This window comes from Aethalodelphis obliquidens, unplaced genomic scaffold (genome assembly GCF_003676395.1).
Source record: "Aethalodelphis obliquidens isolate GAN/ISIS:26980383/991018 unplaced genomic scaffold, ASM367639v1 scaffold39, whole genome shotgun sequence".
Taxonomy (NCBI): domain Eukaryota; kingdom Metazoa; phylum Chordata; class Mammalia; order Artiodactyla; family Delphinidae; genus Aethalodelphis; species Aethalodelphis obliquidens.
The window spans coordinates 18,580,535-18,595,274 of NW_020837983.1; the positions used below are offsets into that span (position 1 = coordinate 18,580,535).

The 14,740-nt window shown below is 36.7% G+C and overlaps 1 protein-coding gene across 3 annotated transcripts in view; it reads left to right on the forward strand.

Moving 5' to 3' along the window:
* The window catches only part of EBAG9 (estrogen receptor binding site associated antigen 9), a 31,382-nt gene extending 17,838 nt beyond the window's left edge, over positions 1-13,544 (forward strand). For all 3 annotated transcript variants that reach the window (XM_027131620.1, XM_027131618.1, XM_027131619.1), the window contains 2 exons: positions 9,170-9,261; positions 12,827-13,544. In XM_027131620.1, the coding sequence (XP_026987421.1) occupies positions 9,170-9,261; positions 12,827-12,947 (213 nt within the window). In that variant the 3' untranslated portion in view covers positions 12,948-13,544. The remainder of the gene's footprint in view (positions 1-9,169; positions 9,262-12,826) is intronic.
* The last annotated feature ends 1,196 nt before the right edge of the window (positions 13,545-14,740 follow it).

Here is a 14,740-nt window from a genome sequence, read left to right on the forward strand (position 1 = left end):
GTGACTAAATATATAAAACGATAGCCAGATTACCAATAAGTGTACATCTCAAACGCAAACCATTACTTTGCATTTAGGGAAGAAAAATATTAAATTCTTGCATCTTGCTTAATGTTCAACCTGCTTATGTAAGTAGATATTGGTTTTTTGGGTTTTTTTGTTTTATTCAAATAGAAAGTCACAAAAATTAAAATCATCCTCATCAGTTCACTCAGTCCCATGTAATTAATTTTTTTTCATCTTGATCTTTTGTTAGCACTTTTATGAATTCATCAGTTTTCCATTAGAGTTCTGAAAATGCTTATTCATTCAGTTCAGCAGTATAGTCAGTTGCCAGAAACCTGTACTTGTCAGTCTCTTCCATGAATTCCTTGAAGGTGAAACCCGTTTATAGGAACATTTTTGCAAAAGCATCAGAGTACACCCAGAACTGTCTGTAAATGACAGAAGACTTAAAAATGACCACAGTTAAAGATTTGATGAAAGTTCATGATAATACAATTGACAAGGAGATTTAGGTATTTCTGAGATATACATTTTAAAGTAATAACTAGGATTATGACTTATAACATTCTACCAGTACATATAAGATTTTTAGGAATTTCGTGTAATGTCTGAAACACTTATATTAATATATTTCCATACAAATAACCCAAAGAAAGTTTAGTATTAGTTTTTGTTTTTAATAAATTTATTTATTTATTTACTTTTGGCTGTGTTGGGTTCTTCGTTGCTGTGCACAGGCTTTCTCTGGTTATGGTGAGTGAGGGCTACTCTTCGTTGCGGTGCGCAGGCTTCTCATTGTGGTGGCTTCTCTTGTTACGGAGCACAGGCTCTAAGCACGCACGCTTCAGTAGTTGTGACAAGTGGGCTCAGTAGTTGTGGCTTGTGGGCTCTAGAGCGCAGGCTCAGTAGTTGTGGTGCACGGACTTAGTTGCTCCGCGGCATGTGGGATCTTCCTGGACCAGGGCACGAACCTGTGTTCCATGCATTGGCAGGCAGATTCTTAACCACTGTGCCACCATGGAAGCCCTTTTTTTTTTTTTCCTTAATTTTTAAATTTAATTTTATTTTTTTATGCAGCAGGTTCTTATTAGTCACCAATTTTATACACATCAGTGTGTACATGTCAATCACAATCACCCAATACAGCACACCACCATCCCCACCCCCCCACGGCTTTCCCCCCTTGGTGTCCATACGTTTGTTCTCTACATCTGTGTCTCAACTTCTGCCCTGCAAACCGGTTCATCTGTACCATATTTCTAGGTTCCACATGCATGCATTAATATACGATATTTGTGTTTCTCTTTCTGACTTACTTCACTCTGTGTGACAGTCTCTAGTTCCATCCACGTCTCAACAAATGACTCAATTTTGTTCCTTTTTACGGCTGAGTAATATTCCATTGTATATATGTGCCACTACTTCTTTATCCATTCGTCTGTCGATGGGCATTTAGGTTGCTTCCATGACCTGGCTATTGTAAATAGTACTGCAATGAACATTGGGGTGCATGTGTCTTTTTGAATTATGGTTTTCTCTGGGTATATGCCCAGTAGTGGGATTGCTGGATCATATGGTATTCTATTTTTAGTTTTTTAAGGAACCTCCATAATGTTCTCCATAGTGGCTGTATCAATTTACATTCCCACCAACAGTGCAAGAGGGTTCCCTTTTCTCCACATCCTCTCTAGCATTTGTTGTTTGTAGATTTTCTGATGATGCCCATTCTAACTGGTGTGAGGTGATACCTCATTGTAGTTTTGATTTGCATTTCTCGAATAATTAGTGAGGTTGAGCAGCTTTTCATGTGCCTCTTGGGCATCTGTATGTCTTCTTTGGAGAAATGTCTATTTAGGTTTTCTGCCCATTTTTGGATTGGGTTGTTTGTTTCTTTAATATTGAGCTACATGAGCTGTTTATATATCTTGGAGATTAATCCTTTGTCCGTTGATTTGTTTGCAAATATTTTCTCCCATTCTGAAGGTTATCCTTTCATGTTGTTTATGGTTTCCTTTGCTGTGCAAAAGCTTTGAAGTTTCATTAGGTCCCATTTGTTTATTTTTGTTTTTATTTCCATTACTCTAGGAGGTGGATCAAAAAAGATCTTGCTGTGATTTATGTCAAAGAGTGTTCTTCCTATGTTTTCCTGTAAGAGTTTTATAGTGTCTGGTCTTACATTTAGGTCTCAAATCCATTTTGAGTTTATTTTTGTGTATGGTGTTAGGGAGTGTTCTAATTTCATTCTTTTACATGTAGCTGTCCAGTTTTCCCAGCACCACTTATTGAAGAGACTGTCTTTTCTGCATCGTATATCCTTGCCTCCTCTGTAAAAGATTAGTTGACCATATGTGCCTGGGTTTATCTCTAGGCTTTCTATCTTGTTCCATTGATCTACGTTTCTGTTTTTGTGCCAGTACCATATTGTCTTGATTACTGTAGCTTTGTAGTATTGTCAGAAGTCAGGGAGTCTGATTCCTCCAGCTCCGTTTTTTTCTCTCAAGACTGCTTTAGCTATTCGGCGTCTTTTGTGTCTCCATACAAATTTTAAGATGTTTTGTTCTAGTTCTGTAAAAAATGCCATTGGTAATTTGATCGGGTTTGCATTGAATCTGTAGATTGGGTAGTATAGTCATTTTCACAGTATTGATTCTTCCAATCCAAGAACATGGTATATCTCTCCACCTGTTGGTATCATCTTTAATTTCTTTCATCAGTGTCTTATAGTTTTCTGCATACAGGTCTTTTGTCTCCCTAGGTAGGTTTATTCCTAGGTATTTTATTCTTTTTGTTGCAATGGTAAATGGGAATGTTTCTTTAATTTCTCTTTCAGATTTTTCATCATTAGTGTATAGGAATGCAAGAGATTTCTGTGCATTAATTTTGTATCCTGCAACTTTATCAGATTCATTGATTAGCTCTAGTAGTTTTCTGGTGGCATTTTTAGGATTCTCCATGTATACTATCATGTCATCTGCAAACAGTGACAGTTTTACTTCTTTTCCAATTTGTATTCCTTTTATTTCTTTTTCTTCTCTGATTGCCGTGGTAGGACTTCCAAAACTATGTTGAATAATAGTGGTGAGAGTGGACATCCTTGTCTTGTTCCTGATCTTAGAGGAAATGCTTTCAGTTTTTCACCATTGAGAATGATGTTTGCTGTGGGTTTGTCGTATATGGCCTTTATTATGTTGAGGTAGGTTCCCTCTATACCCACTTTCTGGAGAGTTTTAATCATAAATGGGTGTTGAATTTTGTCAAAAGCTTTTTCTGCGTCTATTGAGTTGATCATATGGTTTTTATTCTTCAATTTGTTAATATGGTGTATCACATTGATTGCTTTGCGTATATTGAAGAATCCTTACATCCCTTGGATAAATCACTCTTGATCATGGTGTATGATCCTTTTAATGTGTTCTTGGATTCTGTTTGCTGGTATTTTGTTGAGGATTTTTGCGTCTGTATTCATCTGTGATACTGGTCTGTAATTTTCTTTTTTTATAGTATCTTTGTCTGGTTTGGTATCAGGGTGAGGATGGTGGCCTCATAAAATGAGTTTGGGAATATTCCTTCCTCTGCAATTTTTTGGAAGAGTTTGAGAAAGATGGGTTTTAGCTTTTCTCTAAATGTTTGATAGAATTCACTTGTGAAGCCATCTGGTCCTGGACTTTTGTTTGTTGGAAGACTTGTTTTTTGTTTGTTTTTTTTTGCGGTACGCGGGCCTCTCACTGTTGTGGCCTCTCCCATTGCGGAGCACAGGCTCTGGAGGCGCAGGCTCAGCAGCCATGGCTCGTGGGCCCAGCCACTCCGCGGCTTGTGGGATCTTCCCGGGCTGGGGCACAAACCCGTGTCCCCTGCATCGGCAGGCAGACTCTCAACCACTGTGCCACCAGGGAAGCCCTGTTGGAAGATTTTTAATCACAGTTTCCATTTCATTACTTGTGATTGGTCTGTTCATATTTTCTATTTCTTCCTGGTTCAGTCTTGGAAGGTTATACCTTTCTAAGAATTTGTCCATTTCTTCCAGGTTGTCCATTTTATTGGCATACAGTTGCTTGTAGTAGTCTCTTGGGATGCTTTGTATGTCAGTGGTGTCTGTTGTAACTTCTCCTTTTTCATTTCTAATTTTATTGATTTGAGTCCTCTCCCTCTTTTTCTTGATGAGTCTGGCTAATGGTTTATCAATTTTGTTTATCTTCTCAAAGAATCAGCTTTTAGTTTTATTGATCTTTGCTATTGTTTTCTTTGTTTCTATTTCATTTATTTTTGCTCCGATCTTTATGATTTCTTTCCTTCTGCTCACTTTGGGTTTTGTTTGTTCTTCTTTCTCTAGTTCCTTTAGGTGTAAGGTTAGATTGTTTATTTGAGATTTTTCTTGTTTCTTGAGGTAGACTTGTATAGGTATAAACTTCCCTCTTAGAACTGCTTTTGCTGCATCCCATAGGTTTTGGATTGTCGTGTTTTCATTGTCATTTGTCTCTAGGTATTTTTTGATTTTCTCTTTGATTTCTTCAGTGACCTCTTGGTTATTTAGTAACGTATTGTTTAGCCTCCATGTGTTTGTGTTTTTTTACATTTTTTTCCCTGTAATTCATTTCTAATCTCATAGCGTTGTGGTCAGAAAAGATGCTTGATATGATTTCAATTTTCTTAAATTTTCTGAGGCTTGATTTGTGACCCAAGATGTGGTCTATCCTGGAGAATGTTCCGTGTGCACTTGAGAAGAAAGTGTAATCTGCTATTTTTGGATGCAATGTCCTATAAATATCAATTAAATCTATCTGGTCTGTTGTGTCATTTAAAGCTTCTGTTTCCTTATTTATTTTCATTTTGGATGATCTGTCCATTGGTGTAAGTGAAGTGTTTAAGACCCCCACTATTATTGTGTTACTGTCGATTTCCTCTTTAATAGCTGTTAGCAGTTGCCTTATGTATTGAGGTGCTCCTATGTTGGGTACATATATATTTATAATTGTGATATCTTCTTCTTGGATTGATCCTTCGATCATTATGTAGTGTTCTTCCTTGTCTCTTGTAACATTCTTTATTTTAATGTCTATTTTATCTGATATGAGTATTGTTACTCCAGCTTTCTTTTGATTTCCATTTGCATGGAATATCTTTTTCCATCCCCTCACTTTTCAGTCTGTATGTGTCCCTAGGTCTGAAGTGGGTCTCTTGTAGACAGCATATAGATGGGTCTTGTTTTTGTATCCATTCAGCAAGCCTGTGTCTTTTGGTTGGAGCATTTAATCCATTCACATTTAAGGTAATTATCGATATGTATGTTCCTATGACCATTTTCTTAATTGTTTTGGGTTTGTTTTTGTAGGTCCTTTTCTTCTCTTGTGTTTCCCACTTAGAGAAGTTCCTTTAGCATTTGTTGTAGAGCTGGTTTGGTGGTGCTGAATTCTCTTAGCTTTTGCTTGTCTGTAAAGCTTTTGATTTCTCCATCGAATCTGAATGAGATCCTTGCCAGGTAGAGTAATCTTGGTTGTAGGTTCTTCCCTTTCATCACTTTAAGTATATCATGCCACTGTCTTCTGGCTTGTAGAGTTTCTGCTGAGAAATCAGCTGTTAACCTTATGGGAGTTCCCTTGTAGGTTATTTTGTCATTTTTCCCTTGCTGCTTGCAATAATTTTTCTTTGTCTTTAATTTTTGCCAATTTGCTTACTATGTGTCTTGGTGTGCTTCTCCTTTGGTTTATCCTGTATGGGACTCTCTGCGCTTCCTGGACTTGGGTGTCTATTTCCTTTCCCATGTTAGGGAAGTTTTCGACTATAATCTCTTCAAATATTTTCTTTGGTCCTTTCTCTCTCTCTTCTCCTTCTGGGAACCCTATAATGTGAATGTTGTTGTGTTTAATGTTGTCCCAGAGGTCTCAGGCTGTCATCATTTCTTTTCATTCTCTTTTCTTTATTCTGTTCCACAGCAGTGAATTCCACCATTCTGTCTTCCAGCTCACTTATCGGTTCTTCTGCCTCAGTTATTCTGCTATTGATTCCTTCTAGTGTAGTTTTCATTTCAGTTATTGTATTGTTCATCTCTGTTTGTTTGTTCTTTAATTCTTCTAGGTCTTTGTTAAACATTTCTTGCACCTTCTCGATCTTTGCCTCCATTCTTTTTCTGAGGTCCTGGATCATCTTCACTATCATTATTCTGAATCCTTTTTCTGGAAGGTTGCCTATCTCCACTTCATTTAGTCATTTTTCTGGGGGTTTATCTTGTTCCTTCATCTGGTACATAGCCCTCTGCCTTTTCATCTTGTCTCTGTGAATGTGTTTTTGTTCCACAGGCTGCAGGATTGTAGTTCTTCTTGCTTCTGCTGTCTGCCCTCTGGTGGATGAGGCTATCTAAGAGGCTTGTGTAAGTTTTTTGATGGGAGGGACTGGTGGTGGGTAGAGCTGACTGTTGCTTTGGTGGGCAGAGCTCAGTAAAACTTTAATCCACTTGACTGTTGAAGGGTGTGGCTGGGTTCCCTCCCTGTTGGTTTTTTGGCCTGAGGCAACCCAACACTGGAGCCTACCTGGGCTCTTTGGTGGGGCTAATGACAGACTCTTGGAGGGTTCACGCCAAGGAGTACTTCCCAGAACTTCTGCTGCCAATGTCCTTGTCCCCACGGTGACACACAGCCTCCCGCCACCTCTGCAGGAGACCCTCCAACACTAGCAGGTAGGTCTGGTTCAGTCTCCCCTGGGTTCACTGCTCCTTCCCCTGTGTCCCGATGCACACACTACTTTGTGTGTGCCCTCCAAGAGTGCAGTCTCTGTTTCCCCCAGTCCCGTCAAAGTCCTGTAATCAGATCCCACTAGTCTTCAAAGTCTGATTCTCTAGGAGTTCCTTCTCCTGTTGCCGGACCCCCAGGTTGGGAAGCCTGACGTGGGGCTCAGAACCTTCACTCCAGTGGGTGGACTTCTGTGGTATAAGTGTTCTTCGGTCTGTGAGTCACCCAGCCAGCAGTTACGGGATTTGATTTTACTGTGATTGCGCCCCTCCTACCGTCTCATTGTGACTTCTCCTTTGTCTTTGGATGTGGGGTATCTTTTTTGGTGAGTTCCAGTGTCTTCTTGTCAATGATTGTCCCTTTGAACTTTTTAAAACACATCACTGTCCAGACCCCTCCCCAGACCCTAGCTTTTAAGTATGTTTTGATTGATTAATTATTGATTAGTAATTATTGACTGCTTGATTACATTAGTTATCCATTGTTGTATAACAACCCCACACTTAGTGGCTTGAACAACAATAAATATTTTTTTATCTCATAGTTTCTGTGGATTAGGAATCCACAGAATTCCTAATTCTGTGATAGCTCTTTTTATACTAAGGATATTAACTCTTTTCTGTCATCGTTTACAATTTTCACTTTATTATCGGCTTTATAATTTAGTTTGGATGTTTTTGATGGGCAGATGTATTTAGTTTTTAATGTAGCAAATCTGTTAATTAAAACTTCTTTTTTACTTAGAAGACCGTCTCTACTAAAGGATCAGTTACTCTTTTTTTTATGGTCATAGTCATTTCACCTTTTTGTATCTAAATGTTTTATACACTAAAAGTCAAACACCTCAGTGGAAAAATGGATAAATTTACAAATAAGAAATAGACATACCTGATAACATGAAGAAAAGTTTGATCTTATTAGTTCTCAAAGAAATTCAAAGTAAATTAACAAGACACCATTTAAAATCTTAACATATTAGCAAAGATAGAAAAGGCGGCAATTACCTACTCGTATTGACAAAAATACAAGGAAAAAAGACTTCCACCTACTGCTGTCAGGAGAATAAGTTGGTATAACTTTTCAAGAGAGTCATTCAGTGACTTTGAAAATCCTTTTCTTTGATTTAGCTAGTTTACTTTTAGAAATTTACATTAAACATACAATCAGAAATTTTTAAAAAAATTTTTTAACAGTGGATTTTATCTCATTTATGGTTAAGAGCAGAAAATTCAACACTTTTTATTTCGGTTTTAGGTCTAAGTACTCAAAAGAGAATATAATAAATCTGTTCACAGCTTGGTACCAGTTATTTTATGCATGTAATTATTTCCCCACCAACTTAACATTCTAGAATGAGCATTTTCATTGTTTGTGGAAGGAAAAAGTGAACTTTTAGAGGTCTGGCCTGGGGAATAGTAGAAGGTAGTGTGGCCAGCCTGATGGTATCAAGTAAGTAAGACAGGCAAAAGGAAGCACGATATAGAAGAAGTACTCCAATAAAGAGTAAATTTTGCCTGACTTGTCATTTTTGCCTGGGACCCAGACAGTAACTGCCACTGAAAAATCTAGAAAATTACTTGTGCTTAAATGGAGATGACTATGCTAGTTTGGAGACGTTGGTTCTTCCAGTTCATCTCCCCAGCACAGAGTAGTCCGGTCAAGCATCTCTAATCCAGCCTGGGATCAGTCTGTCTCTTCTATTTCCTCCACCCCCCACTCCTTCTTCTTATTGAAAAGAGAGATAACAGAGAGAACAAATGTTCTATTCTTGTCTATTCCAAACTAAAGTAGGCAAAAAAAGAAAAATTAATATAAAAGGAGTATCATTTAAAACATAAAATAGGAAGAAACCTGGACTTGCCAGGACTGTTGAGTGTGGAAGGTCATGCGTCTCAGGAAATCCCTCAGTTCCAGGCAAACCAGGGGCAATCATTTGAGCCTATATAGGATGTGTTAAGAAAGTGGAGAAGATACAGGGCAATGACAAGGTCTGAGTTATGCTTTAAAAGATACTCTTCTTGGGCTTCCCTGGTTGCGCAGTGGTTAAGAATCCGCCTCCCAATGCAGGGCACATGGGTTCGAGCCCTGGTCCGGGAAGATCTCACATGCCACAGAGCAGCTAAGCCCGTGCACCACAACTGCTGAGCCTGTGCTGTAGAACCCGCGAGCAACAACTACTGAAGCCCACGCACCTAGAGCCCGTGCTTCGCAACAGGAGAAGTCACCACAATGAGAAGCCCACGCATCGCAACAAAGAGTGGTCCCCGCTCACTGCAACTAAGAAAGTCGCGTGCGCAGCAATGAAGACCCAACACAGCCAAAATAAATAAATAAATAAATAAATAAATAATTCTTTTAAACAAAAATACTGTCTTGACCACTGAGTGGAAAAAGGATGGCTCTTGACCATTGTAATTTTGCTTTGTTTTGTTTTATTGTAGCCTGAATTAGGTGACTTGGATACCTGGCAGGAAAATACCAATGCATGGGAAGAAGAAGAAGATGCGGCCTGGCAAGCCGAAGAAGTTCTGAGGTATTTGAGTAATATTTGCAGCCTGAGTAGAAGAACTGGTTTTGTTCATGTCGCATTTAAGGTCAAGAAAGCTTATTCTGCCAAATGTTGTATTTTTCGTCATTCTCATTTGAACCTTGATAATATGGGATAGTTTTTTTTTGTATTTCAGACTACATATGCTATTTTATATGATTAAAACCTCACAGAAACCAACTATTTAAAGCAATATAGTACAAAAGAATAATTTATTAATGGAGAATGAAACCTTTTACATATATGCACCATATTGAACTATATGCTTTATACTTCATTCCCTATAAAATATATTTATCTCTTGAAATGTCCTGCCGTGAAATGTGAGTCACAACAATGTATGTTCTCTAGGTCAGAAGTTATACCTTTAGTTTTGTTTCCCCGTGGTCTGGCATAGTGCCAGCACTGCTCATTTGAATAGAGCAGTGAATAGCACTGCTATTTGAAAATAACTTGTGTTGTACTCTACATTTGTATGTGTACTTCAATTTATGTACTTGAAAGCCCTGAGGTAGATGACATAAGTCATATACTTACTGCCTGCTCTACAGAAAATATTATTCTGGAGGTTTTCAAGTTTGTTTTTGTTGGTTATGTTCTTATTTTTTTGTTTTTGTGAGCAGTAACTTAATTCTTGCTACTACCACATTAGGTCAAAAAGAAAATTTACCTTGAGAGAGTCTGTGACTGTCATCACTGATGAAAACTCAGATATGTAAATGTATCTAAATTACTTTTGCATTTTTCAAGATGATAAAGTAAAATATAGCAATGTGTTTTTTTCAAATATGGCTTTTATAATTGGGATAGAAAATGAATTACTCTTTATTTGACTATCTTAATGAAACAACTGATTTCATTTTTGTGTTGTCCTTTCCTGTCTTTACCAATAAATTATAATTACCTTGAACAACCAGCAGAGGGTGTAGTTAAATAACTGGGAGTTAAGGCTGACCTTTTTTTGATCTTGTCCTTACTGTTTTCAGCATTTTTTTTTTTTAAACAGGAAGGGGTCACATTAGTAAATTTGTGAGAGTTTTAAATATTTAGTTCCTGCTTGATAATTATTCAGTACAAAGGAAATAGTTTTAAAATTGTAAACATTTATGTTGCATGGATTTCAAAAAAGGTGTCACTTATTTTTTCATTTTTTATTTTTTACTCTGTTTCTTTTGGGTAAATCATAGATACAGAAGTCTGGGTATTTTAGAACATTTTGGGGATTCTAGTGATGATCGGTGTCATCAACCACAAGGATGATAAAGGAAGGAGCTATTCATTTTGAATCCAGTAATCATAATGCCAACACTGTAGAGTTTATGAGTTCACAAGTAGCTGAACATTCACTGTACAAAAACCTTTTCTTTTTCACCCTATCTTCTTGCACCCTGAACAAAACAAAACCAAAAAACTCAAACTTAGTGCTTTTGATATGACAGCTTGGGAGAGGGAGCCTATTAGTCAGTAATAGACATGTTTCTTGCTTCAGGTTGCATAAGTAGAGCCAAAAACACTTCCATATGTTGTTACCGCCCTCAGGATAACACTGAGAATTTTAAAAGTGTATCCATAATCCATAGCCTCTAACCTAGCCTGTTCCCCATTGCCACTTTAAATACTGCCAGTACTATGATCAGTATCATTAAGGAAAAAGATTCTGGTACCTTAGTGATTCCAGACATGTATCTGGACAGGAAAAATATATTTTGTCTGCATTAATGTCTAAGTTGCCTCTTGTACCAGAAATATTAATTGTTGATGTTTATATATCAGCTAGTAACTAGGTCAAAGCTCGATTATCTTACGTTTGTAACCTAGCCAGCCCTTTTTAATTCTTTTTCTCTTTCTTTTTTTGCCACAGACATTTTGACGTTTTTAGTGCAGATATCAGTTTTTCTTGAAAGTGAGCAGAGCTAGTGAAAAGTAGATTTTTTAAAACTATTCTTTTGAAATTTTAGTTAATTGATGGTGACGGTCAAAATGTTGCCCAAACTAAGGCTCTCTACTTTCTTGAATTTTGGTCATCCATACCTCTGCTTACTCCCATTTGTAAGTATGATTGAGAAGTGTATATACATTTCACTCACTATAGCAGCTTTGAGCTGTCCCATATATGGGTAATCCACACTAGATTTTTCTCTATATAATCCAGTGTTGCCTATCTGCTGCCCAGCTGTGCCCTACAGCTTCCTTCCTCAGCCTTGTGTGCTTCTTGACTTACTTTCTCATATCCTGAACCTTCAGACCCAGGACCAACTTCTGTTCTTCTTTCTCCTATTTCATCACCACACTCCTACTCCCACTTCCCATACAAATCAATAAGATAGAGCACTTAGATGTGGAATCTAAAATATGACACAAATGAACCTATCTACGAAACAGAAACAGACTCACAGACATAGAGAACAGACTTGTGGTTGCCGGGCGGGGGTGGGGGTGGATTGAGACTTGGAGGTTAGCAGATACAAACTACCATATATAGAACGGATAAATGACAAGGTCCGACTGTATAGTATACAGACTATATTCAATATCCTGTGATAAACCATAATTGAAAAGAATATTTTAAAAAATGTATATATATGCATAAATGAATCACTTTACCATACAGTGGAAATTAACAGAACATTGTAAATCAACTCTACTTCAATTTAAAAAAAATCAATAAATATAGAGGGGTTTAGTGATTCTAGATCAGTGGAGTTAGGGAGGGACTGGGGGGAAGGTATTTCATAATGTGTAATTAGTAAATACCCACCATTCTGCCCCTTCATTAGTAGAGCTAGTCAAATCTTTAAATAGATTTCTAGCTTCTAGTTGGAAGTCATGTCTTAGGTTTCCATTTTCTCTTTGCTTTGTGCTCTGTACATCTGTGTTCTTGACATACTTTAGCTGACTATTTTTAACTATTATAATAACAGAATATTTAATCCTAAATATCAGGCTTTTCTGAATGGTACCAAAAAGAAGGTGTGGTCCAATGGAAGTAGTGTTTTAGTGAAAATAATCTGAAGAAGAGGGATCAGGAGATGTGGGTTCTTAACCTTAATCTTATGATTTTGGACATTTCACTTAACCTGAATGCCCCATTTTACTTTTTTTTTTTTTTTTTTTGCCATACGCGGGCCTCTTATGTTGTGGCCTCTCCCGTTGCGGAGCACAGGCTCCGGACGTGCAGGCTCAGCGGCCATGGCTCACAGGCCCAGCCGCTCCGCGGCATGTGGGATCTTCCCGGACCGGGGCACGAACCCGTGTCCCCTGCATCGGCAGGCGGACTCTCAACCACTGCGCCACCAGGGAAGCCCCCATTTTACTTATTTTTGAACCAGAGATAATACCTTTTTTATTTTGTAAGTCATGTTCTAAAGATTAAAAAAATATATACTGTTTTTGAAAATCTTTGAAATTTCAAAGCAGTGAGAAGAATGAAGACTTTTTAAACTTAAATTTGATGATAATAAAAGGACAGTGCTGTTTCTTTCTGGAATTTATTTGCCATTTTACCTGTGTAGTGTTTTCTAAAAGTAAAAATACGAATGTTTCTTTTCAGGCAGCAGAAGATAGCAGACAGAGAAAAGAGAGCAGCAGAACAACAAAGGAAGAAAATGGAAAAGGAAGCACAGCGGCTAATGAAGAAGGAACAAAACAAAATTGGTGTGAAACTTTCATAACAAAATGTCCTTCAGATGCATAGTGCCAGTGGGAGAAATATGAGCTCCACAACCCAAGCAACAGTTGTATGGAGCTAAGAGTATTTTCAGAATACAAATACTCCGCTTGATTTTGATGCATTCATCAGGCCATACAGGACACCAGGATTCTCTCAAAGTCCCTTGAACTCTTGGTGATTGAGACTCAAAGAACACAAAAGACTTGTGAGACAATGTTTTCTTCAACATGTTCCAACTGTAAGACAATTGTTTGCTGTAGATAAATTATTACAAATGGAATATATCAGTACCTCTTCAAGCTAGTGTTTCTAGCTAATTAAATGGGTGTAAATTTTATGGTGGGAAAGAACTCTGCTGTCTATAATGCTTTCCTTCAATGTGCATAATGATAAAATAAATAATTTTAAATATTCTTTTGTTTCCATGATTACCTGACCTAAATCAGACAGACTTGCAGAGCTTTAACTTCTTATTTTTGTTGTCAGAAGCTGGTATTGGCACACATTTCGTTTAACTTGAACTGGTATTCATTAGGGATCTGGTAATTTCAGTTTTCAAGAAAATGACATTAAATGCAATAATTTTATTTAGTACAAACATTTTGTACATCATTGTTTTCTTTTAGATGGTGTTATACATATTTGTCATTTATATTACATGTATAAACATATTGAAAATCAGTTAAAATGGCAGATTTGTTTTACATTATTATAACTTGTGAGTTTTAAAAGCTAGTATTAGTAGTTTTTCCCTGTCATTGTAGATTTTAAGATGTTATGGTATCTTTAAGTACCTTAGTTCCTCCCCACCAAAAGGTATTAATTTACAAATGCATATAGCCTTCAGTTTTACTATTTCAAAGCTTTTAGATAATTTCTGTATCAGTTTTATATATCTGACATAATACAGGTTACCTATGTTGTTGACTAAGGTAACATTATTGATTTATTAAAACAAGATAGGAATAATAATACTTCTATTTTCAGATGTTGACTAGCTCCAAAATAGTTTTCAGGAAATAGATATAGACTGTGTTCATAGGGAAAAATGTAGATTTGATAGTTTAAAATCTCATTAATTTTGTCTCCACAATTAAAATACATCCAGCCTGACCTTCTATGGCTTTAGAATTTAATATTTTTACTTTCTTAAAAGCTGTTGCCCAAATGAACATTTTGTGGATTTTGAAAATGTCGTAAATACTCTACAGGCCAAATACTGCTAATTTATTTGAATTAAAGTGATATTTCATGGTAAAATCACAAACTATACAATGAGCTAAGTTCTTACCCTAAGCTTCCAGACTAAATGCAATTTATTTTTTATTTTTAAAAAATTTTTATTGGAGTACAGTTGATTTGCAGTGTGTTAGTTTCAGGTGTACAGCAAAGTGGAATCGGTTGAAATTTAACTTTGATAAAAAAACTTCCTGTTATAGCCCCAAGCTATATTTTCAGTTATGTTTATTAGAGAGTTTTTGCCAGTAAACTCCCAATTAAATAGAATTAGACTCAAATTTTTAATAAAAAATGAATTATCTTATGTCATTTGTATTTATTTTAGTTATTATAGGAATGCTACATGCTTTCTCTAAATTGGGGGTTCGAAAGGATAATTTCTCCTTTAGTACAATCAGTCTTACTGTTTTTCCCCCATAGTTTTTTTTTCTTTTTTTTCCCCCATAGTTATTGAAGTCTGCTTTGGTCATGATTTTCATGTGTGAGATTTTGTTTTTTGTTTGGTTTTTTATTTTTGTTTATTTAGAAATAAAGACTGGATAGAAATTATAGTCT